The sequence below is a fragment of the Panthera pardus genome, unplaced genomic scaffold (genome assembly GCF_024362965.1).
Source record: "Panthera pardus isolate Hobbes unplaced genomic scaffold, ASM2436296v1 HiC_scaffold_16, whole genome shotgun sequence".
Classification (NCBI taxonomy): domain Eukaryota; kingdom Metazoa; phylum Chordata; class Mammalia; order Carnivora; family Felidae; genus Panthera; species Panthera pardus.
This window is the reverse complement of record NW_026526721.1, coordinates 131,074,620-131,097,259: the sequence shown is the minus strand read 5'-3', so window position 1 is coordinate 131,097,259 and position 22,640 is coordinate 131,074,620. Positions and strand designations below refer to the sequence as shown.

The window sequence follows — 22,640 nt, the reverse complement described above, 5'->3', positions numbered from 1 at the left end:
TGTGGAGCATCTTCCATATGCTTATTTATTATCTGTAAATGTTTTGTGAGATGGCTGTTAAGATTCTTTGGCCCGTTTTTAATTGGGTCGCTGGTTTTCTTGTTGTTGAATTTTAGGAGTTCTTGGTATATTTTAGATAATGGTCATTTATCCGATGTGTCTTCTACAAATATTTTCTAGCCATCTGTGTGGCTTGTCTTCTTTCTCTTGATGTTGTCTTTCTTTTTGTGAAGGTTGTAAGTCTGTGTCTAGGGGTGTGTGTGTGTGTGTGTGTATGTCCAGTTGTTCCAACACTGTTTATTAAAAAGATTATCTTGTCTCCATTGTATTGCTTTTGCTCTATTGTTAAAGATCAATTGACCATATTTATATGGGTCTATTTCTGGGCTCTCCCTTCTGTTTCAATATCCATTTGTCTATTCTTTTGCTAATACCACACTGTGGTATTGGGTTTGATGCAGTCCCACTTGTTTGGTTTTGCTTTTGGTGTCAAGTCTTTAATCTTTTTTGAGTCAAGTTTTGTGTGTGGTTTGAGGTAGCGCTCCAGCTTAATTCTTTTGCATGTGGTTGTACAGTTTTTCCAACACCATTTATTGAAGAGACCGTCCTTTCTCCACTGTATGTTCTTGGCTCCTTGGTTGTAAATTAATTAACCATATATGCATGGTTTATTTCAGTACTCCCTCTTCTGCTCCATTGATCTGTATCTGTTTTTTATGTCAATACCAGACTGTTTTAATTACTATAGCTTTGTAATAGTTTGAAATTAGACAGTGTAATACCTCAAGCTTTGTTCTTCTAAATAAGGCTTTGTCTACCTGAGATCTTTTATGGTTCCATACAACTTCTAAAATTGTTTATTTCTGGGGCGCCTGGGTGGCTCAGTTGGTTGAGCGACCGACTTCGGCTCAGGTCATGATCTCACGGTTTGTGAGTTTGAGCCCCGTGTCAGCACAGAGCCTGGAGCCTGCTTTGGATTCTGTGTCTCCCTCTCTTTCTCTGCCCCCTCCCCCACTCGTGCTCTGTCTCTCTCCATCTCAGAAATAAATAAACATTAAAAAAATTTTTTTAAGTAAAATAATAAAAAATAATTTTTTTTTTCTGTGAAAAATGCCATTGGAATTTTGATAGGGATTGCATTGACACCACATATATTTTTTTTAATCTTACTGCATTAGGTAGGGCTTCCAATGTGATGTTAAAGACAGAAGTGAAAAGGGAAAACCGTGCCTTATTCCTGAACTTGCTGGGAAAGCTTTGAGTCTCTAACCATTATGATGTAGCTATGGGTGTTTTGTAGATATTCTTTATCAAATTGAGAAGTTTCCATCTATTCCTAGTACACTGAGAGTTTTTTATCATGAATGGGTGTTAAATTTTTTAATTAAAATTGTTTTAAATTTACATCCAAGTTTGTTAGCATATAGTGCAACAATGATTTCAGGAGTAGATTCCTTAATGCCCCTTACCCATTTAGCCCATCCCCCCTCCCACAACCCCTCCAGCAACCCTCTGTTCTCCATATTTAATAGTCTTTTATGTTTTGTCCCCCTCCCTGTTTTTATATTATTTTTGCTTCCCTTCCCTTATGTTCATCTGTCTTGTGTCTTGAATTCCTCATATGAGTGACATCATATGATATTTGTCTTTCTCTAATTTCACTTAGCATAATACCCTCCAGTTCCATCCACATAGTTACAAACGACAAGATTTCATTCTTTTTGATTGCCGAGTAATACTCCATTGTGTGTGTGTGTGTGTGTGTGTGTGTATATATATATATATATATATATATATATATATATATATATATATATATACACCACATCTGTATATATATATACCACATCTTCTTTACCCATTCATCCATTGGTGGACATTTAGGCTCTTTCCATATTTTGGCTATTGTTGATAGTGCTGCTCTAAACATGGGGGTGCATGTGTCCCTTCGAAACAGCACACCTGTATCTCATGGATAAATACCTAGTAGTGCAATTGCTGGGTCGTAGGGTAGTTCTATTTTTAGTTTTTTGAGGAACCTCCACACTGTTTTCCATAGTGGCTGCACCAGCTTGCATTCCTACCAGCAGTGCAAAAGAGATCCTCTTTCTCTGCATCCTCACCAACATCTGTTGTTGCCTGTGTTGTTAATTTTAGCCATTCTGACTGGAGCAAGATGGTATCTCATTGTAGGTTTAATTTGTATTTCCCTGATGATGAGTGATGTTGAGCATCCTTTCATGTGTCAGCTGGCCATCTGAATATCTTTTTTGCAAAAGTGTCTATTCATGTCTTTTGCCCATTTCTTCACTGGATTCTTTGTTTTTTGGGTGTTGAGTTTGATAAGTTCTTTATCGATTTTGGATACTAACCTTTTAGCTGATAGGTTATTTGCAAGTATCTTCTCCCACTCTGTCAGTTGCCTTTTAGTTTTGCTGATTGTTTCCTTCACTGTGCAGAAGCTTTTTATTCTGATGAGGTCCCAATAGTTCATTTTTGCTTTTGTTTCCCTTGCCTCTGGAGATGTGTTGAGTAAGAAGTTGCTGTACCCGAGGTCAAAGAGGTTTTTGCCTGCTTTCTCCTCTAGGATTTTGATGGCTTCCTGTCTTACATTTAGGTCTTTCATCCATTTTGAGTTTATTTTTGTGTATGGTGTAAGAAAGTGGTCCATGTTCCTCCTTCTGCATGTCGCTGTCCAGTTTTCCCAGCACCACTTGCTGAAGAGACTGTCTTTATTCCATTGGATATTCTTTCCTGCTTTGTCAAAGATTAGTTGGCCATATGTTTTTGGGTCCATTTCTGGATTCTCTATTCTGTTCCATTGATCTGAGTGTCTGTTCTTGTGCCAGTACCATAGTGTCTTGATGATTACAGCTTTGTAATACATCTTGAAGTCTGAGATTGTGATGCCTCCAGCTTTGGTTTTCTTTTTCAGGATTGCTTTGGCTATTTGGGGTATTTTCTGGTTCCATACAAATTTTAGGATTGTTTGTGCTATCTCTGAAGAATGCTGGTGTTATTTTGAGAGGGATTGCATTGAATATGTACATTGCTTTGGGTACTATTGACATTTTAATATTTGTTCTTCCAATCCAGGAGCATGGAATCTTTTTCCATTTTTTTGTGTCTTCTTCAATTTGTTTCATAAGCTTTCTATAGTTTTCAGTGTATAGATTTTTCACCTCTTTGGTTAGATTTATTCCTAGGTATTTTATGGGTTTTGGTGCAAGTGTAAATGGGATCGACTCCTTGATTTCTCTTTCTGTTGCTTCATTGTTGGTGTGTAGGAATGCAACTGATCTCGTGCGTTGATTTTATATCCTGCAACTTTGCTGAATTCATGAATCAGTTCTAGCAGTTTTTTGGTGGAATATTTAGGGTTTTCCATATAGAGTATCATGTCATCTGTGAAGAGTGAAAGTTTGACCTCCTCCTGGCCAATTTGGATGCCTTTTATTCCTTTGTGTTGTCTGATTGCAGAGGCTAAGCCTTCCAATACTATGTTGAATAACAGTGGCAAGAGTGGATATCCCTGTCATATTCCTGACTTTAGGGGGAAAGCTCTCAGTTTTTCCCCATTGAGGATGATATTAGCGGTGGGTCTTTCATATATGACTTTTATGATCTCACGGTGTGATCCTTCTATCCCTACTTTCTTGAGGGTTTTTATGAAGAAAGGATGCTGTATTTTGTCAAATGCTTTCTCTGCATCTATTGAGAGGATCACGTGGTTCTTGTCCTTTCTTTTATTGATGTATCACATTGATTGTTTTGTGGGTATCCAACCAGGTCGGCATCCCGGGTATAAATCCCACTTGGTCGTGGAGAATATTTCTTTTAATGCATTGTTGGATCTGGTTGGCTAGTATCTTGTTGAATATTTTTGCATCCATGTTCATTAGGGAAATTGGTCTGTAGTTCTCCTTTTTAGTGGGGTCTTTGGTTTGGAATCAAGGTAATGCTGGCTTCATAGAAAGAGTTTGAGAGTTTTCCTTCCATTTCTATTTTTTGGAACAGCTTCAAAACAATAGGTGTTAACTCTTCTTTAATTTTTTTTTTTACATTTATTTATTTTTGAGAGACAGAGAAAGACAGAGCACAAGTCGGGGAGGGGCTGAGAGAGGAAACACAGAATCCAAAGCAGGCTCCAGGCCCTGAGCCGTCAGCACAGAGCCTGATGCAGGGCTCTAAGCCACAAACTGTGAGATCATGACCTGAGCCAAAGTCGGATGCTCAACCGACTGAGCCACCCAGGTGCTCTGGTGTTAACTCTTCTTTAAATGTTTGGTAGAATTCCCCTGGAAAGCCATCCAGCCCTGGACTCTTGGTTTTAGGGAGATTTTTGATTACTAATTCGATTTCTTTACTGGTTATGGGTCTGTTCAAATTTTCTATTCCTTCCTGTTTCAGTTTTGGTAGTGTATGTTTCTAATAATTGGTCCATTTCTTCCAGATTGCCCATTTTATTGGCATATAATTGCTCATAATATTTTCTTAGTATTGTTTGTATTTCTGCTGTGTTGGTTGTGAATTCTCCTATTTCATTCTTCATTGTATTTTTTTGGGCCCTTTCCTTTTTCTTTTTGATCAAACTGGCTAGGGATTTATCAATTTTGTTAATTCTTTCAAAGAACCTACTTCTGGTTTCATTGATCTGTTCTACTGTTTTTTGGGTTTCAATAGCATTGGTTTCTGCTCTAATCTTGATCATTTCCTGATTTCTGCTGGGTTTGGGTTTTATTTTCCATTCCTTTTTCAGCTCCTTAAGGTGTAAGGTTAGGTTGTGTATCTGAGACCTTTCTTCTTTAGGAAGGCCTGGATTGCTATATACTTCCCTCTTATGACCACCTTTGATGCCTCTCAGAGGTTTTGAGCTGTGGTATTACCATTTTCGTTGGCTTCCATGTACTTCTTAATTTCCTCTTTAACTTCTTGGTTATCCCATACGGTTTTTTAGTAGGATGTTCTTTGCTCTCCAAATATTTGTGGTCTGAAAATATACTTGGTATGATCTTGATCTTTTTGTACTTATTGAGGGCTGATTTGTGTCCCAGTAATGATCTATTCTGGAGAATGTTCCATGTGCACTGGAAATGAATATGTATTCTGCTTTAGGATGAAATGTTCTGAATATATCTGTTAAGTCCATCTGGTCTAGTGTGTCACTCAAAGCTGTTGTTTCTTGTTGATTTTCTGTTTAGATGATCTGTCCATTGTTGTAAGTGGGGTGTTGAAGTCCCCTACTAGTATGGTATTATTATCATTGAGTTTCTTTATGTTTGTGATGAATTGATTTATATATTTGGGCGCTCGCACTTTGGAGCATAAATGTTTACAATTGTTAGATCTTCTTGGTGGATAGACCCCTTGATTATGATATAATGCCCTTCTGCATCTCTTGATACAGTCTTTATTTTAAAGTCTAGATTGTCTGTTAAAAGTGTGGCTACTCTGGCTTTCTTTTATTGACCATTAGTGTGATAGATGGTTCTCCATCCCCTTATTTTCAATCTGAAGGTGTCTTTAGGTCTAAAATGGGTCTCTTGTAAAGAGCATCTAGATGGATCTTGTTTTTCTTACCCATTCTGTTAGCCTGTGTCTTTTGATTGGAATACTTAATCCATTGACATTTAGAGTGAGTACTGAAAGATACGAATTTATTGCCATTATGTTGCCTGTAGAGTTGGAGTTTCTGGTGGTGTTCTCTGGTCTTTTCTAGTCTCTGATGCTTTTGGTCTTTTTTGTTTTTGTTTTTTGTTTGTTTTTCATCTTTTCTCCCCCAGAGTCCCCCTTAAAGTTTCTTGCAGGGCTGGTTTAGTGGTCACAAACTCCTTTAATTTTTGTTTGTCTTGGAAACTTGTTATCTCTCCTATTTTGAATGACAGCCTTGCTGGATAAAGAATTCTTGGCTGTGTATATTTCTGATTCAGCACATTGAATATTTCCTGCCACTCCTTCCTGGCTGTGAAGTTTCTGTGGATAGGTATGCTGCAACTTGATCTGTCTTCCCTTGTAGGTTAAGGACTTTTTTCCCCCCTTGCTCCTCTCATGCTTCTTTCCTTGCCTGAGTATTTTGTGAATTTGACTATGATATGCTTGTCGATGGACGGTTTTTGTTGAATCTAATGGGAGTTCTTTGTGCTTCCTAGATTTTGATATCTGTGTCTTTCTCCAGGTTAGGAAAGTTTTCTGCTATGATTTGCTCACATAACCCTTCTACCCCTTTTTCTTTGTCTTCATCTTCTGGGACCCTATGATTCTGATATTATCCATTTCTAATGAGTCACTGATTTCTCTAATTCTTAAATCATTCTCTTTTGCCTTAGTCTCCCTCTTTTTTTCTGCTTCATTATTGTCCATATGTTTGTCCTCTGTGTCACTGATTCTCTGTTCTACCTCATCCATCCTTGCTGCCATGGCCCACATTTGAGATTGCAGTTCAGTTATAGCATTTTTTATTTCATCATGACTAGCTTTTACTTCTTTTATCTCTGCAGAAAGGGATTCTAATCTTTTCAACCCCAGCTAATATTCTTATCATCATGATTCTAAATTCTGGCTCAGCCATCTTGCTTGTATCTGTGTTAAGTCCCTGGCTGTCATTTCTTCCTGTTCTTTCTTTTGGGGTGAATGCCTTCATTGCATCATTTTGAAGGAAGAAAAGGAATCAGTAAAGTAAAAAAAAAAATTAAAATTAAAAAATTAAAAACAAAAAAATCAAATAAAGGATGCTAGATCCTAGGTGTGTTTTAGTCTGGCTGTTGAAAGAAACTTGATAGGTTAGAGAAAAAAGGGAAAAAGAAGAAAGAAAAAAAACGGAAAATGTTTGAAAATTTGAAAAAATGAATGCAATAAAATAGAATAAAATGAAATGATGGAAGTAAAATAGAATATAAAAATTTACCAGAAAGAAGTATAGTAGAAAAAAATTAAGGAAAAATCTCTTTAATAAAATGGAAAATAAAAATAACATTTTTCTTTCTGTATTCAAGAAAAAAAAATGAACATTTGGACCAACAAACAGAATAAAATATGATTCAAATTACATCCAGTTTCCCCTAGAAGTCAAACTATGAAGCACTTTAGAGTCTGTAAGCTAAGCAGGCTTAGAGACTTGTAGTTTTCCTGAAAAGAGAGGTTGGCCCAAATGGTTGGGGTTTAGTGTAATGGCTCCATTCTCCACCTACTGGTGCTGCTTAGATTCCTGGCATGGATTGTTGTGGCATGTGTAGGCATGTATGCGCATCCGTGGGAGATGTCACCCGGCTACCCAATCTCTAGTATCAGAACTCTGTGCTCTCTGTGACCAGCAATCAGCCACCCCTCCTTTGTCTCTGGCTTCCATCTACTCCCTGCTTCTACACTGCCCATGACCAAGCCATCAGACTGCCAGGTGACACCTCCCTCCTGAGTTTTATCTCAGATGGAGCTGTGGTTCCCAACCTCTCACTTCTAAGGACTGCAGCTTTGACCTATTCTGACCCTCTGGGGGAGGGTCGTGCTGAACAATGGCCAGGTGCTGTCCTGCCCCCAGAAACATTGGTGAGACCATGCTTTAGCCAATGCCCAGAGACTGTGGCCAGGTGCCAGCCCTCCCCAGAGAAAGTTCGTGCAATCATGTAGCAGAAGCCTTTCAGGAATTATGGAAAAGCACAATGCACATCTGGCACCAGGCTTCATCCTTTAACATCCTCCCTCCAACACCAGCAAATGTGGCCATTCTCTGGGGCCTGCTGGGACCTTTGCCTGTGGGGAGGCTACACCACCTCTCAAATGCCCTCCCAGCAGGGAAACTGCCTCTCCGCACGTGGCCTGAGGACCCTTCTGACCTCGCTTTCTGCTCCTGGGGATTCACCCTTCCCACTGGAGCACCGCCAGTATTGAGCTTCAGAGTTTCAGACTCTGCACTCCTCCTGTTTATACAGTCTTAATGGAATTTAAACCCTCTCCTTTCTCCTTTCTCCCTTTTTTGTTCATTCTCTTGTGGCTATTTCTACTCTTCCTCTTTCTCTCCAGCTGCTTTGGGGAGGGGGTACTTTTCCCATACTCTCCCCCCTGCCCCATCTCCGTCCTTTCTCCACAAGTACAAACAGCTCCCTGCCCTTTGCAGTTCCCTCTCCCCCAGTTCACCTTTCTGCACCAGGTACCTGCTGAGTTCTGTGGTTCAGGTTGTACATATCATGGTGTTAATCCTCAAACCAGTTTTCTAGGTATGCAAGATGGTTTAGTGTTGATCTGGCTGCATTTCAGGGATGAGAGACTCAGAAAAAAATTTCCATGCTCTTCTGCCATCTTGACCATGCCCTCCCTGAATGGGTGTTAAATTTTGTTAAATGATATTTCTGTATCTATTGACATGATCATGTGATTTTTCTTCTTTAGCTTGTCTATGTAATGGATTACATTAATTGATTTTCAAGTGTTGAACCAGCCTTGCATACTGGAGTAAGTGTCATTTAGTCTTGGTGTATAATTCTTTTCATACATGGTGGGATTGGATTTGCTAATATTTAGTATCAGATTTTCACATCTGTTTTCGTAGAGATATTGGTCTATTGTTGTAATGTGTTTATTAGGTTTTGGTATTAAGGAAATGCTAGCTTCATGAAATGAATTAGGAATTACTCTATTTGCTTCTATCTTCCTGAAGAGATTGTAGAGAATTGACATTATTCTTATCTTAAATGTTTGGTTGAGTTCACCAAGGAACCCATTTGAGCCGGGTGCTTTCTATTAGAAAAGGTTATAAATTATTGATTTAATTTCTTTAGTGAATATAGGCCTGTTCAGGTTGTCTGATTTCTTCTTGTGTGAGTTTGACAGATTGTCTTTTAAGGAACTGGTCAATTTCCACTAGGTTTTGAAATTTGAGGGCATAGTTGTTCATAACATTTCTTTACTATCCTCTTAATGTCAATGGGTTTAGCAATGTCCCCTCTTTCATTTCTGGTATTAGTAATTTGTGCTTCCTTTTTTTTTTTTTTCTTAGTCTTGCTAGAAGATTATGAGTTTTATTGATCTCAACCAGCTTTTGGTTTTGTTGATTCCTCTACTGATTTCCTGTTTTTAACTTCATTTTAATTTCATTTCTGCTCTATTTTTTATTTTTTCTGCTAACTAGTTTAACTTTTCTTTTTCTAATTTCCTAAGAAGCTTAGATTCTGTTATTGACCTCTAGTTTCATTCCACAGTGGCCTGAGAGTATATGTTGTATGATTTCTATTCTTTTATTTATTTATTTTGAGAGAGGAAGACTGCATGTGCATGTGGGGGGGAGGGGCAGAGAGAGGGGGGAGAGAGAGAGAGAGAGAGAGAGAGAGAGAGAGAGAGAGAGAGAGAGAGAAAGAAAGAAGAGAATCCCAAACAGGCTCCTTACCGTCAGTGCAGAGACCAGACATGGGGCTCAAACTCACAAACCATGAGATCATGACTTGAGTCAAAGTCAGACGCTTAAGTGACTGAGCCACCCATGTGCCCCTCTATTCTTTTAAATTTAAGGTGTGCTTTGTGGCCAAGAATGTGGTCTGTCTTGGTGAATGATCCATGTGAGCTTGAGGAAGATGTGTATTCTGCTGCTGTTCACTGAAGTATTTTATAGATAACCATTATATCCAGTTGATTTTCTGTCTGCTGGATCTGTCCCATCTCTGATAGAGGGTTGTTGAGCTATAATAGTAGATTCATCTATTTCCCTCTTGGCGTTCTCTCCGTTATTGCCTCATGTATTTTCACACTTGGTTAGGTATATACATGCTAAGGATTGTTATGCTTTCCTAGAAGGTTGACCCCTTTATCATCATGCAATGCCTCTTTTTATTCCTGGTAAATTTTCTTGCTTTGAAGCCTGCTTTGTCTGAAATTAACATAGCTCCTCCCACTTTCGATTGTTGTTAGAATGGTGTATTTTTCTATATCCATTTACTTTTAATCTGTGCCTGTATTTAAAGAGGTTTCTTGTAGGCAACATATAGTTGGGTCATGTTTTTTGATCAACTCTGATAATCTCTTTTAATTGGTGCATGTAGACCACTGATGTCCTGTTTTTGTCTCTCACTCTTTTTATGCCTTTTGATGTTTAATTGAGCATTTTATGATTGCATTTTCTCCCTTTCTTAGGATATACTTTTTAAAAAAAATGTTTTCAGTGTTTACACTAGAGTTTACAAAACATATGTACAATTATTGCAAATGCACTTTGGTACAACACTATCCCATTTCAGAAGTAGTGTGAGCACCTTATAATAACAAAATCATCCTACCTTCTCACTCCCATTGATTGTATCATTATGGACATTAATTTTACATATACACGAGCATATATATGTACATCACACATAATTGAACACATTGTTGCTATTATTTTGAACAAACTGTTTTCTCTTAGATTAAATAAGAGCAAGAAAAGTTTTTATTTTACTTTTATTTATTCCTTCTCCAATGTTCTTCTCTTTACGCACATATAAACTTCTGACCTAGATCTTTTTCCTTCTCTCTGAAGAACTTCTTTTAACATTTCTTGCAAGGCAAATCTACTGGCAACAAATTCCTTCAATTTTTGTCTCAGAAAGTGTATCTCTTTCCCTTGTGAAGGATAATTTCATAGGATGAAGAATTCTAAGTTGGTGGATTTTTCCCTTCAATATTTTAAATAATGTACTCTCTTGCATGGCTTCTAAGAAGTCACGTATAATTTTTTACTCCTGTATAGGTAAGCTGTTTTTTTTCTTTTTTCCTTCTGGCTTATTTCAGGATTTTTTTTTTCTTTTTTTAAGTTTATTTATTTTGAGAGCGAGTGAGCACAAGCACGTGTGAGCAGGGGAGGGGCAGAGAGAGAGAGAAAGAGAGAGAGAGCGCACAAGAGAATCCCAAGCAGACTCCACACTGTCAGCATGGAGCCAGACATGGGGCTCGAACCCACAAACTGGGAGATAATGACCTGAACAAAAATTAAGAGTTGGACTCTTAACTGATGAGGCCACCCAGGTGCCCCCCATTTTTTTTAAGTTTATTTATTTATTTTGAGAGAGAGAGTACACACAAGCAAGCATGAGCAGGGGAGGGGCAGAGAGAAACAGGGAGAGAGAAAATCCCAAGGAGGCTCTGCACTGCCGGTGTGGAGCCCAATGTGGGGCTCAATCCCATGAACCATGAGATCGTGACCTGAGCCAAAACCACAAGTCAGATGGTCAACTAACTGAGCCACCCAGGCACCCCAGGATTTTTTCTTTATATTTGATTTTCTGTTAGAAAATTATATGCCTAGGCTTAGATTTTTGTTTCGTTTTTTAGCATTATCCTGCCCTGAGTTTCCTGGATCTGTGGTTTGATGCCTGGCATTAATTTGGGGAAATTTGCAGTTATTATTATTACAAATACTTACTTTCCTTTTTCTCTTTTCCTTCAGGCATTCCCATTACATGTATGTTACATCTTGTAGAGTTGTCTTTGATTCTTTCTTAGAATTTCCATCTCTCTCTTTCCATACATTGCCATCTGCTTTTGTGTGCTACTTTATCCATTAGAGCCCTTAGCATAGCAGTTGTTTTAGATTCGTGGTCTGATAATTCTAACATCCCTGTCCTATCCGAGTCTAGTTCTGTCTAGTTCTTCTTGTTCTTCTTGTCTGTCTCTTGAAACTCTGGTTTTTGGCCTTTAAGTAGGTTTTGAAATTTTCTTAATAGCCAGAGTTGATGTACTGTGTAAAAGGCACTACTGTCAAAAACGCCTTTAGTGGGGCTCCTGGGTGGCCCAGTCAGTTGAGCGTCCGACTTCGGCTCAGGTCATGAGCTCGAGACTTGTGAGTTCGAACGCCGCCTCAGGCTCTGTGCTGGCAGCTCGGAGCCTGGAGCCTGCTTTGGGTTCTGTGTCCCTCTCTCACTCTGATCCTCCCCTGCTCATGCTCTGTCTCTATTTCTCTCAAGAATAAATAAAACATTTTTTAAAAACTAAAAAAAAAAAAAAAAAAAAAAACAACCCCAAAAAAGGCGTTTAGCAACATGGAGCTAGGATGTGGAGCAAAGGGGAGTGTTCTCTAGTTGTGAGCATGCATCAGTCTTTTAGTGAGCCAGTGCCTCTGGACTGTAAACCATACAAGTGCTTCTCAGCACCACTCCCCTGCAACTTCTCAATTGTTAGGTGAGACCATGGGGGGTGGGGATTGAGTACTTTCCTTTTCCCACATGGAAGACTAGCGTGGGCTGGAATTGCCTATTCTCCTTCCCCCAGGTTAGCTAGGCTCTAATAAATCCCTACTGGTTAGACTCCAGTTAAAGCTTTTCATGAGGGCAGACCTTGTTAAAAAGAGCAGAATACTGTGCTGTATTTCAGAATGTTTCCTTTTTCTTCATCCTTGCCAGAAGCAGGGGGATGTGTTTCTCAGATATTCACTATAAAAAGCTGGTAGCGCTCCAAGGCAAAACTCTCCAGAGTGTGGGGCCCCTAATGACTGGGTCCTCCTGGAGTTTTTATGCCTCAGACTTCTCCACACTGAGCCTCCAGCAGTTTGTCAATTACAGCTCACGTTTTGCTACTTGAGCCACTGGTTCCCTGGGAGGTTTTAGCTGATCAGTTTCTGCTCTAGTAAATTGTGATTCTCTTAATCTGCCTGTCAGTCTTCAATTTGGAGGGCAGGAGTTGGCCCTGTGGCCTCACTTCTCTTGCAGATCTAAGAAAAGTTGTTGACTTTTTTTTTTTTTTTCATTCTGTTCACTTTCTGCTTGTTATTGGAATGGATTGTCAACTTCAAGTATCTTAACATGTTGGACCAGAAGCCATCCCTTTGTTTCTTAAATTAGTTTATTACAGTTATATTCCTTTAAAACTATGTAACAATTAGAATTATTTCTAACTTAAAAGGATAGCCTACTGCATGTAGTTTTCTCGAGTTTTTTGTCTCATTTTGTTGCTAAGAGTCATTCGCATTTTCGCACCTAGATGTAATTAGTTCAATTGATGTAGCATAATCACACAAAGAAATATTATACATCAATTTATTCATTTTTCCTATTAATAACAACTTCTTGGGTTGTTTCCAAGTTTGCTGTACTGCAGTCAGTGTTGCTGTGAAAATTCTTGAACACATCACCTGGCATAGGTGTGCAAGGGCTTCCCAGGAGTATAGAATTGCCAGGTCATAGCACTTGAAAATGTTTGATTTTATAAGATAGGGCTTAACTGTTTTCCAAAGTGGCGATTTAATTTATACTTCCATCATCAATGTATATGAGGTCCTGTTTATCCACATCCTCTCCACTACTTGATTTTGTTATACTTTATACATTTTGCCAATTGAATGAATGAAAAATGGTATCTCAGTATAATCTTGATTTCTATTTCCCTGATCACAAATGAGTTTGAACATTTCTTTCTGTTTGCTGCCCATATGGTTTCCAATTCTATGAAATACCTGTTGATGACTTTTCCCTATTTGGGTTATTTATTCCTAGAAATTCTAGGGACATTTATGTTTTCAATACCAATCTTTTGTCAATATTGTGGATATCTTTTTCCAATATGTAACCTGTCTTTCTACTTTCTTTAAAACATCTTTGAACAGAAGTTTTTCATATAGGATAATCTATTAATTCCCACCCTTCCTCCCCGCCGCCCCCCCCCCGCCCCGCCGTGGTATTTTCTATGACCTGAATGTTTGAGACATTCTTCCCTAAGGTCAGAAATATATATCCACATATGGTTTTTACTTAATATTTTAAACTTTTCCTTTTAACATTTAAGAGTTTTATTAATCTGTAATGGACTTTTGTCTACAGTGTGAAGGAAAGATCTAATTTCACCTGTTTGCATGTGAATAACCATCCCTCCCCACCCCCACTGGTCTGCCTGGCAACTCTACATTGGTATGCCTGGGCTGTGGATTCCATTTCTTTGGTCACTTCGGCCTTCAGTAAAGTTTTATAAATTTTGCTATCAATCTTTTACATATTTTATTTTTTCTTGATATATAATTGTTGCTATTTTAACTTGACTCATAGAAACACTTAAATATTCTAGTTATGGATATATGGAATTGACTTTTATATCTTGATGTTATATGAAAAGACTCAAATATTTGCTATTTTTAATAATTTGGCTGTAAATGTAAACAATCATGTCACTTGCAAACAATGGCAATTTTATGTGTTCTTGTTCTTTTTACAATCTTTATGGATTTAATTTTGCTAGAACATAGCAAAATTCTTCTGTTTCCTCATTTTAAAGAGAGTACTTTTCACCAACAGTTATGAGGGTTCCTTTTCCTCCAAATCATCACCAACACTTATTATTTCTTGTCTTTTTTATTTTAGCCATTCTGACTAGTGTGAGGAGATCTCTCATTGTGGTTTTGATTTGTGTTTCCCTGATGATGAGTGACGTTGATCATCTTTTCATGTGTCTGTTAGCCAGATGTATGTCTTCTTTGGTAAAACGTTCAGGTCCTCTGCCCACTTTTTAATCAGATTATTTGGGGTCTTTCAGTGTCGAGTTGTGTAAGTTCACTGTATATTTGGATATTAACCCCTTATTGGGTACATCATTAGCAAATATCTTCTCCCATTCAGTAGATTGCCTTGTCATTTTGTTGGTTTCCTTTTCTGTGCAACAGCCTCTTATTTTGGTTTGGCTCCAATAGTTTAATTTTACTTTGTTTCTCTTGCCTGCAGAGACGTATTTAGAAAAATGTTTCTATAGCTATGTCAAAGAAACTACTGCTTATGTTTTCCTCTAGGAGTTTTATGGTGTACTGTTGATGGGAATGCAAATTGGTGTAGCCACTGTAAAAAAACAGCATGGAGGTTTCTCAGAAAATTAAAAATAGAATTGCCATATGATCCAGTAATTTCCCTACTGGGTATTTACCCAAAGAAAATGAAAGCACTAATTTGAAAAGATCTATGTACCCCCATGTTTATCGCAGCGTTATTTACAATAGCCAAGATGTGGAGGCAGCCCAAATGTCCATCCATAGATGGATAAATAAGATGTGTGCATATCTACAGTGGAATATTAACCATAAAAAAAGAATTGTATCTTGCCATTTAGAACAACATGGATGGACTGAGAAGGTATTATTGCTAAATGAAATCAGACAGAAAAATACAAGTATCATATGATTGCACTCATATGTGGAATTTAAGAAACCAAACAAGGGGCGCCTGGGTGGCTCAGTCGGTTAAGCGTCCGACTTCAGCTCAGGTCATGATCTCACGGTTCGTGGGTTCGAGCCCCGCGTCGGGCTCTGTGCTGATAGCTCAGAGCCTGGAGCCTGCTTCGGATTCTGTGTCTCCCTCTCTCTCTGCCCCTCCCCTGTTCATGCTCTGTCTCTCTCTGTCTCAAAAATAAATAAAAAACATTAAAAAAAATTAAAAAAAAAAAAAAGAAACCAACCAAACAAAAGACAAAAAACAGACCTTTAAGTTCAGAGAAAAACTGGTGATTGCCACAGGGGTGGTGAGTGGGAGGTTAGGGGAAATAGATAAAGGGGATTAAGAGTACACATATTATGGTGAGCACTGAGTAACATGGAATTATTGTTGAATCATTATATCATACACCTGAAACTAATATAACACTGTGTTAATTGTACTTCACGTTTTTAAAAAATACTTCTAAAATTTCCCCCATTAGGGTGATATACACAGAAGATTTTTATTTAAAAAATATTTTTTACTTTATTTTTTATTTTATTTTTATTTTTTATTTGTTTTATTTTTTAAATATAATTTATTGTCAAGTTAGCTAACATACAGTGTATACGCTATGCTCCTGGCTTCAGGAGTAGATTCCCATGATTCATCACTTACATTCAGCCCCCAGTGGTCATCCCAACAAGTGCCCTCCTTGATGCCCATCACCCATTTCCCCCTCTCCCCCACCCCACCCATCAACCCTCAGTTCTCTATATTTAAAAGTCTCTTAAAATATATCCTTGGTCAGATTAAGTTTCCTTCTCCTCCTGGTTTCCTAAAGGTTTTTTCTTAAAGTTATGAATTGGAGTGGTTTTCCTTTTGTATTTACTTTTTATTTCCTTTAGTCTATTCATTTGTTAAGTTATAGTCATGTATTTTCTAAATACATATTTAGATTTACATGTTTAGATTGTATCTTTTAAATGCAGTCCTTGCATTCCTGAGCTAAACTCAACTTGATAACAGTGTATTATCTTTTTTATATACTGAGGAGTTGATTTGCTAATGTTTTATTTAGGATTTTTTATAGTTATTTTCTTTTTTCAAGTTTTTAGTTAAATTCCAGTTAGTTAACATACAGTGTAACATTAGTTTCAAGTGTAGAATCTAGTGATTCGTCACTTATAATACCCAGTGCTCATCATAACAAGTATCCTACTTAACACCCATCACCCATTTAACCCATCCCCCCACCCTCTCCCTTCCAGTAACCCTCAGTTTGTTCTCTATAGTTAAGAGTCTGTTTTCTGGTTTGCCTCTCTGCCGGCCTGTCCTCCCTGCACGTTCATCTCTTTTGTTTCTTGAATTCCATATGAGAGAAATCATATGGTGTTTATGTTTCCCTGACTGACTTATATCACTTAGCATAATTCTCTGTAGCTCCAACCATGTTGTTGCAAATGGCAAGATTTGATTCTTTTTTTATGGCTGAGTAATATCCCATAGTGTGTGTGTGTGTGTGTGTGTGTGTGTGTGTGTGTGTGTGTGTGTACACATCACATCTTCTTTGTCTATTCATCAGTTGATGGACATTTGGGCTCTTTCCATAATTTGGCTATTGTTGATATTTATATTCATGAATAAGATGGATGTTTTTTCTTTCTCATGCTGTCTTTGTCTAGTTTACATATCAAGATTTTACTGGCCCCCCAAAAAGGAAATGGCTAATACTCCTCTTTTTCTGATCTCTGAAGGAATTTGTAGAAGATTCAAATGACCTGTATCTTGAAAGTTTGGGACGTGCCAGTAAAATCATGTAGGCTTGGAGTTTTCTGTGAATACTGTTAACTACTGTTTCAATTTTTAAAAAGTCTGTCTTATCTATAGTTATGTCTTTTTCATTCATATAATTATCTATTTATGTCCTCTTTTTTTGATCAGTCTATTATGAGGTTGGCGTTTTCAAATCTTGATCTTCTTTTAGCTTTGTTTTTTAGTCTGCTGATTTCTGCTCAGATTTTTAGTATTTTAGTATCTCTTTATTCCTTTTGGGTTTTTTCTATAGTTTTCCTAATTTTTAAGCTGGGCATTTAATTCCCAGCTTAAATAAAATAAGCCTGCCTTGTTGAAATTTTAGTCCCCTTCAGTTGGTGTACTTGGGTCTGGAAGGATTCCAGCAGCATTTCTGACCCAGAAAGGGTCAATAATTCTGACCTACTCCTTTTCTTGCTGTCGTAGTCCAACACAGGACCAGACCTGCACAGGTGGTTGTCTGAGGGGCACTTTGCTCCATAAGACTGTTTCAGAACATGTGCTCTGTATTTCAGTGTGATCTTAGCTTAACTGGTCACTTTTTTTTTTCTTCTAGTACTATTTGTTAGGTCAAAAAACTGTTAATGTGTGGAGACGCTAGAATTTAGAGGATGTGACCCCTGTGCTTCAGATGAGGGACCCACAGGAGTGAGGTGGGATGTCCAGTGACACAACCACTAAGGAAGAGTGAAACCCAAGTCATGATACTCTAGACTGTGCTCTTTCTACTGAATCAACTGCTCTCAACACGTATGAGTATACATTTTACAAAATGGCAGGGTCATAATGACCTTGTTCATTCAATATGATCAACATACACAGTCTCTTCTTTGTGATTCCAGAAAATGCAGTTGGGAAAAACATGACATTAGCAGTAAAACTATGTGATTTGCTTGCCTCATGAGGGCTTGTGTGTTTTGTATTGTTTACCATTATTGGTTCGTGTTTATTTGTTCCTATTGTATGCGAAGGCTTCATACTGCAGCGTTTCAGTGAGTGTAAGTCTTACTTAGAATATTTTTCTTTCTACTTTTTGACTTCTGAGAAGTAGCATGGCTCAAGGAAGGGAAATAGTGGAGAGATTGTGAGTGGGGGTAGATAAACAAATGGCAATTTGTCGTGACCTTTGTGGAATAGACCCAGTGTTTTTTTTACAGTGCAGCAGCTGACAATAGTCTGTTTCTGAAGAAAAATACAGTCCATATGCTTAGAAATGATGTATCCTGCATGCTCATTTTAAAGGGAAAAAAAGGCATTTATCTTAATTTTGCTGAAATCTCTTACTAGTATCCCTTTTGGGCTGTTAATATTTTTTTTTTGGAAGACATGTCCTAGATTATGAATTGGCTTGCATGGGGCAGAGGTCTCCCTGAAACCCCTGGTTCTTAGTAGCCTCAAGAGAGGTGTTGCACAAGTTCTAAACATTCTGGGTTTGAAGCCAAGTGTTTGGTGACTGTGTTGCTTTTGCAGCTGTGGTTTAAATTAGAAACATTCTACCTTCTCAACAGAAAGTTTACAGGGATCCAGATTTTTTAAAAAGCTTTTTATAGCCTATAACTTCCAAAAGATGTATATTGGCCTCTGTGTTTTGTTTTTTTGATTCAGAATAAATGAATTACAACAAAATTTAGATTAAGGAGAACTATACCTTTTGACAATATTTCTATAACAAGCAGTCAATCTCACTATTAAGAAGAACGTACAATGAACTTACATTTTCTGTTTCTTTATTCTCCCTTTATGTCTTCAGGTATTTTTAAATTTTATTTTAAATATTCAGATATTCTAAAAAAAAATTATATAAATCCTGGCCATGTCTGGGAGTAGAACAGCATACAGATTTAGGCAGTTCATCCATGTTTCAATGTGGTAAAAATGATCCCAGCCCTTCCAAACATAAATTTAGAGGCTTAGCCCACCATCAGTCTTACTGCACACACAAAGCAGGGCCCGTATGCACTTCAAGAGAACCTTTCGCGTGTGGGCTTCCACACTGGATGGCCTTACAACACACCAGCTTTTTGAATCCATTTCAAGGATGTGAGAAAACTATTTCACAAGATGCTATTCCAAAGAATTCAACTTTTATCGTATCACTGGTATTGATCATCTGCATGGGGAAATTTCCAGATGCTTCATGCCGCTTTGGGATTATCATGGCTTTACCTAATCCTCACTGTTCCATCCAGGTTTTAACTTTCAGAAAGAAACTTGGAGACACTTTTTATGTTCACCGTGTTGAGTTTGGGATAACAGTTTGCAAGGACAGATTTTAGAGTCGGACAGATGTGGGCTGTATGCCCAATTGTGGCCCGTTTTATCAAGGTGACTTTGAGACCGTTATTTATGTCCCCTTCATGAAACTGTTTCCTTATCTGCAAAATCGGAATAATTTCACTTGCTACTAGGTTTGTTATCCATAGCAAACAGGAGAACAAAGGTGGAGCAGTTAGCACAGGACATGGTACATACTAAAGGCACAACAAGTGGGGGGATTTGTTGTTGTTATACACGTTAGTACAAAATTTGTACGGATATTATGACTTGGTTTTCATCTGGGGCAATCTACTCTAGGGCTAACATTCCTCTAAAATGTAAGGGTTGAACTAAAAACAACCTCTTATGAGCCCCTTCCAGTTCACTGAATAATTCAGAATAGAATTGATAAATTGACTTACGGCCTGAAAAGTTTATATCATCTAGGCTTCTTATGAAGGAAGAGAGCAAAGTCCCAGATTCCAGAATGTCAGAGGGATGATGGAGTAGGTGAGGAAATGGGGATGGAATTTCTTATGGCACAGGTCCCTTTTCTGAAGGGATGAAATATTAAGCACTGGGAGCCTGCCTGACAAGGAGTGAGATGGCCGTATATAATATTGCAAATTCATGTTTGGGTAAGAACTTAGCAAGAAACAAAGATGCTAGTTTCTTAATATGGATCAATTAGTTTTTCATTCAGTGGATGAATGAGTGAATAAATGAGCTAAACCTGCTTCATGAAAATATTTATTTTCAACGTCTTCAATGTTTTATTTCATTCTATGAAATGAACAATTATAGGTGACTGAAGATTCTTTAGGTCAATAGAATTGGAAAACCCTTGCCTCATGCAGTTCTAGGTAGTTGGAAGCAAAATAGTACAAATTGAGTCATTTTGAGGAGCAAGATATCATATGGAAAATGGAGGGTCACAACTTTTATGTCTTCTCTCAAATTTAAGGATAAGGGAAAATGGTTACCTTTGTAATTATGTAGGATAGGGGAAAAGATGGAATTTTTACCCCGTCTAAAAATACTTATTGCTCAAAGATGAAACACACCTACATGTTCATGATGGAGAAATGATAAATCAGGTCTTTAGACTGTGTCCCAGCCATGAACTCGGAATTGTCTTGGCAGAGAGTAGACCAAGGGTAACACGAGGGTACAGGGAGAATGACTAATAGAGACACAAAATATTGTTGGAACTAGAAGGCAGCTGGCTACCTCCATTTATAATCCAGAATTTCATGTTTCTGCAGGGTCTTGGACCAGGAAAAAATTTTGTGATTGTGTGAATTTTTGTGGGTCTTTTTCTCTAAAGCTCTTCACAGATCAGAAAGTCAGGGCACCTCAGAAATTCTGCCTTCTATTGCACCCAGTTTGCTATAAAATTTTGTGTGCTCTTATTTGTGTGTCTTGATTACAAAATATCCACAATTTTAGGTGTTTGTTTTTGCCTTTTCAGATTTCAAGTTGGAGACTTTTTAGGTCATAAGAGGAAAATGCTGCTGATCTTGTTCCTTATAATAATTTGTTCCCATGTCTCTATGAACAAAGATCCTGGTAAGTAAAAAAAAAAAAAAAAAATAGAGTTCTTTTCCTTAATTTTTATTACAGAAAATATATCGGTTTGACCTAGTTAAAGAGTTTTGCTTTGCTTTACTTTGCTTTTGATGGTGGTGAAGGTATGGATGGTAGCTCAATTTCTTTGTGATGTTATCCTGTGCTCCTTTAAAGATCATTTGTTCTGGACCTTATTCCTTGGTTATGATAGAAAGATATGAGAGCTATTATTTTGTCCTCAACTTCAACCCCTTTTAGGCCTTTGGGGAGGTTGCATTAAAATTCTATCATTTAATATTAGATTCAGGCCTGGAACATTTGGAATGTTTCTTCCTAGTTCATTTGTGCCAAAACATTGTCTTAGTTAAGTATCCAGATTTGCTCCAATTTAAACTGTTAGCTTATTGTAAAGAGAGTGCTTTTGCCCTGAAGAGAAAGCTCCATAGCTGTTTGCTGTCTGTCAGTTACCTTTGTCCAGTGGACATGAAGTCAAAATACTGGCCTGCCCCTCATTCCTTGACCACCTCAAAATAGTGACTACTTGTACCGGTCACTTCATGTCCAGGGCCACCTATATTGGCTTTCATAGCTTTCTCAAGGACTGTGACCTTGGAAGCAAGTTTTCAGAAGAGATAAACTAGACTTTGTTCTGCAAACATTTTTCTTTGATGTCTCACGGGGCTTGATATTAAGTTGTTTTAAAGAGAAGCAGTGCTTTTTCCCCAAGTGTTCCACTGTTCAGACATAACGCTGAGCTGTATCAGAACCTGAATCTGTCTCACATGCCAAATGTCCACATTTCCTTTTTCCATGCAAGATGTGGGGGCTTATTCATGAATAGAAAGGTCACTTTTGGTCACAAGTCAAGCCATCCTGCGCAGGGCTCCCCTGACAGTCCTCGTAGGGATTCTGGCCTTCTCTTAGAAGACAATATTGATTCACCTTCATTAAGACACTGCTGACTGTATGATTATCAAAAGAATCTCAAACCAGTTGAAATTAGGTTATTTAGAAGACAAGGTGTGATGTTATCCATCATGCCTCAACCAGACTGCTATCAAGAAAATGAAATCACACACAGGGTTGCCAACGCTGGATTCCTGGCAGGTGTAGACAGAAAGAGATGGAGGTTATTTTCATTTGATTAGAATTTATCTTGTAACCACTTCTGTGCATCAGAATCTCAAAGGGAGGAAGGACTTTACATATTTTCTAGTAGATTCCACTCATTTGAAAGGTGAGGAACCTGAAGCCCAAGTATGTAGGATGGTTTGACAGGGCAGGTGGAGTTAGCTGATTAAAAAAAAAAAAAAAAAAAAAAAAAGTCAGGACTTCCATTATTCAAGTACACTATATTTGCTTAAATATATACCATCAGACAGACAGACCTCTCCCTACCACAGAAAAGACATAGATGTTCTACTAGAGTGGGGAGGACTGTGCATTCAAATGAGCAGGTCACCAATAAACAATATTTTGTGCTTGAATCCAGTGATTCCCTATCACATTAAAATATGATTCTACATACTTAGCATTGAACCTGGCACTGAATGAATCCTTCAAAGTTCAGCAAACTTATTGTATTCCTATATACAAATTATGTTTTTAATAGAAACCAAAACTGTAATCCCTTTCCTAGCTTAGGGCATACTGGTTTCCATCACATTTTACTTATGTGAGCATTATAATGATCATTCACATGGTTTTCCAAAAAATATTATAAAGAACTTTAAATTTAGCACATTTTAATGATTTTTAGGTATTTTTTAAACTTCATTTAACATTTGGGAATACAAACTAATATGTTTGTAAGTCAATCAGATCAATGTTATATTGCTTAAAGAGGAATCACAATGAAAGAGCATCATTCGGATTTCT

The 22,640-nt window shown here is 37.7% G+C and overlaps 1 protein-coding gene across 1 annotated transcript in view; it reads left to right on the top strand.

The window, feature by feature from the left end:
* Window positions 1-22,640, top strand: part of COL6A6 (collagen type VI alpha 6 chain) — a 164,975-nt gene that overhangs the window by 24,537 nt on the left and 117,798 nt on the right. The window contains exon 2 of the mRNA XM_053903817.1: window positions 20,665-20,762. Coding sequence (XP_053759792.1) covers window positions 20,702-20,762 — 61 coding nt within the window. The 5' untranslated portion in view covers window positions 20,665-20,701. The remainder of the gene's footprint in view (window positions 1-20,664; window positions 20,763-22,640) is intronic.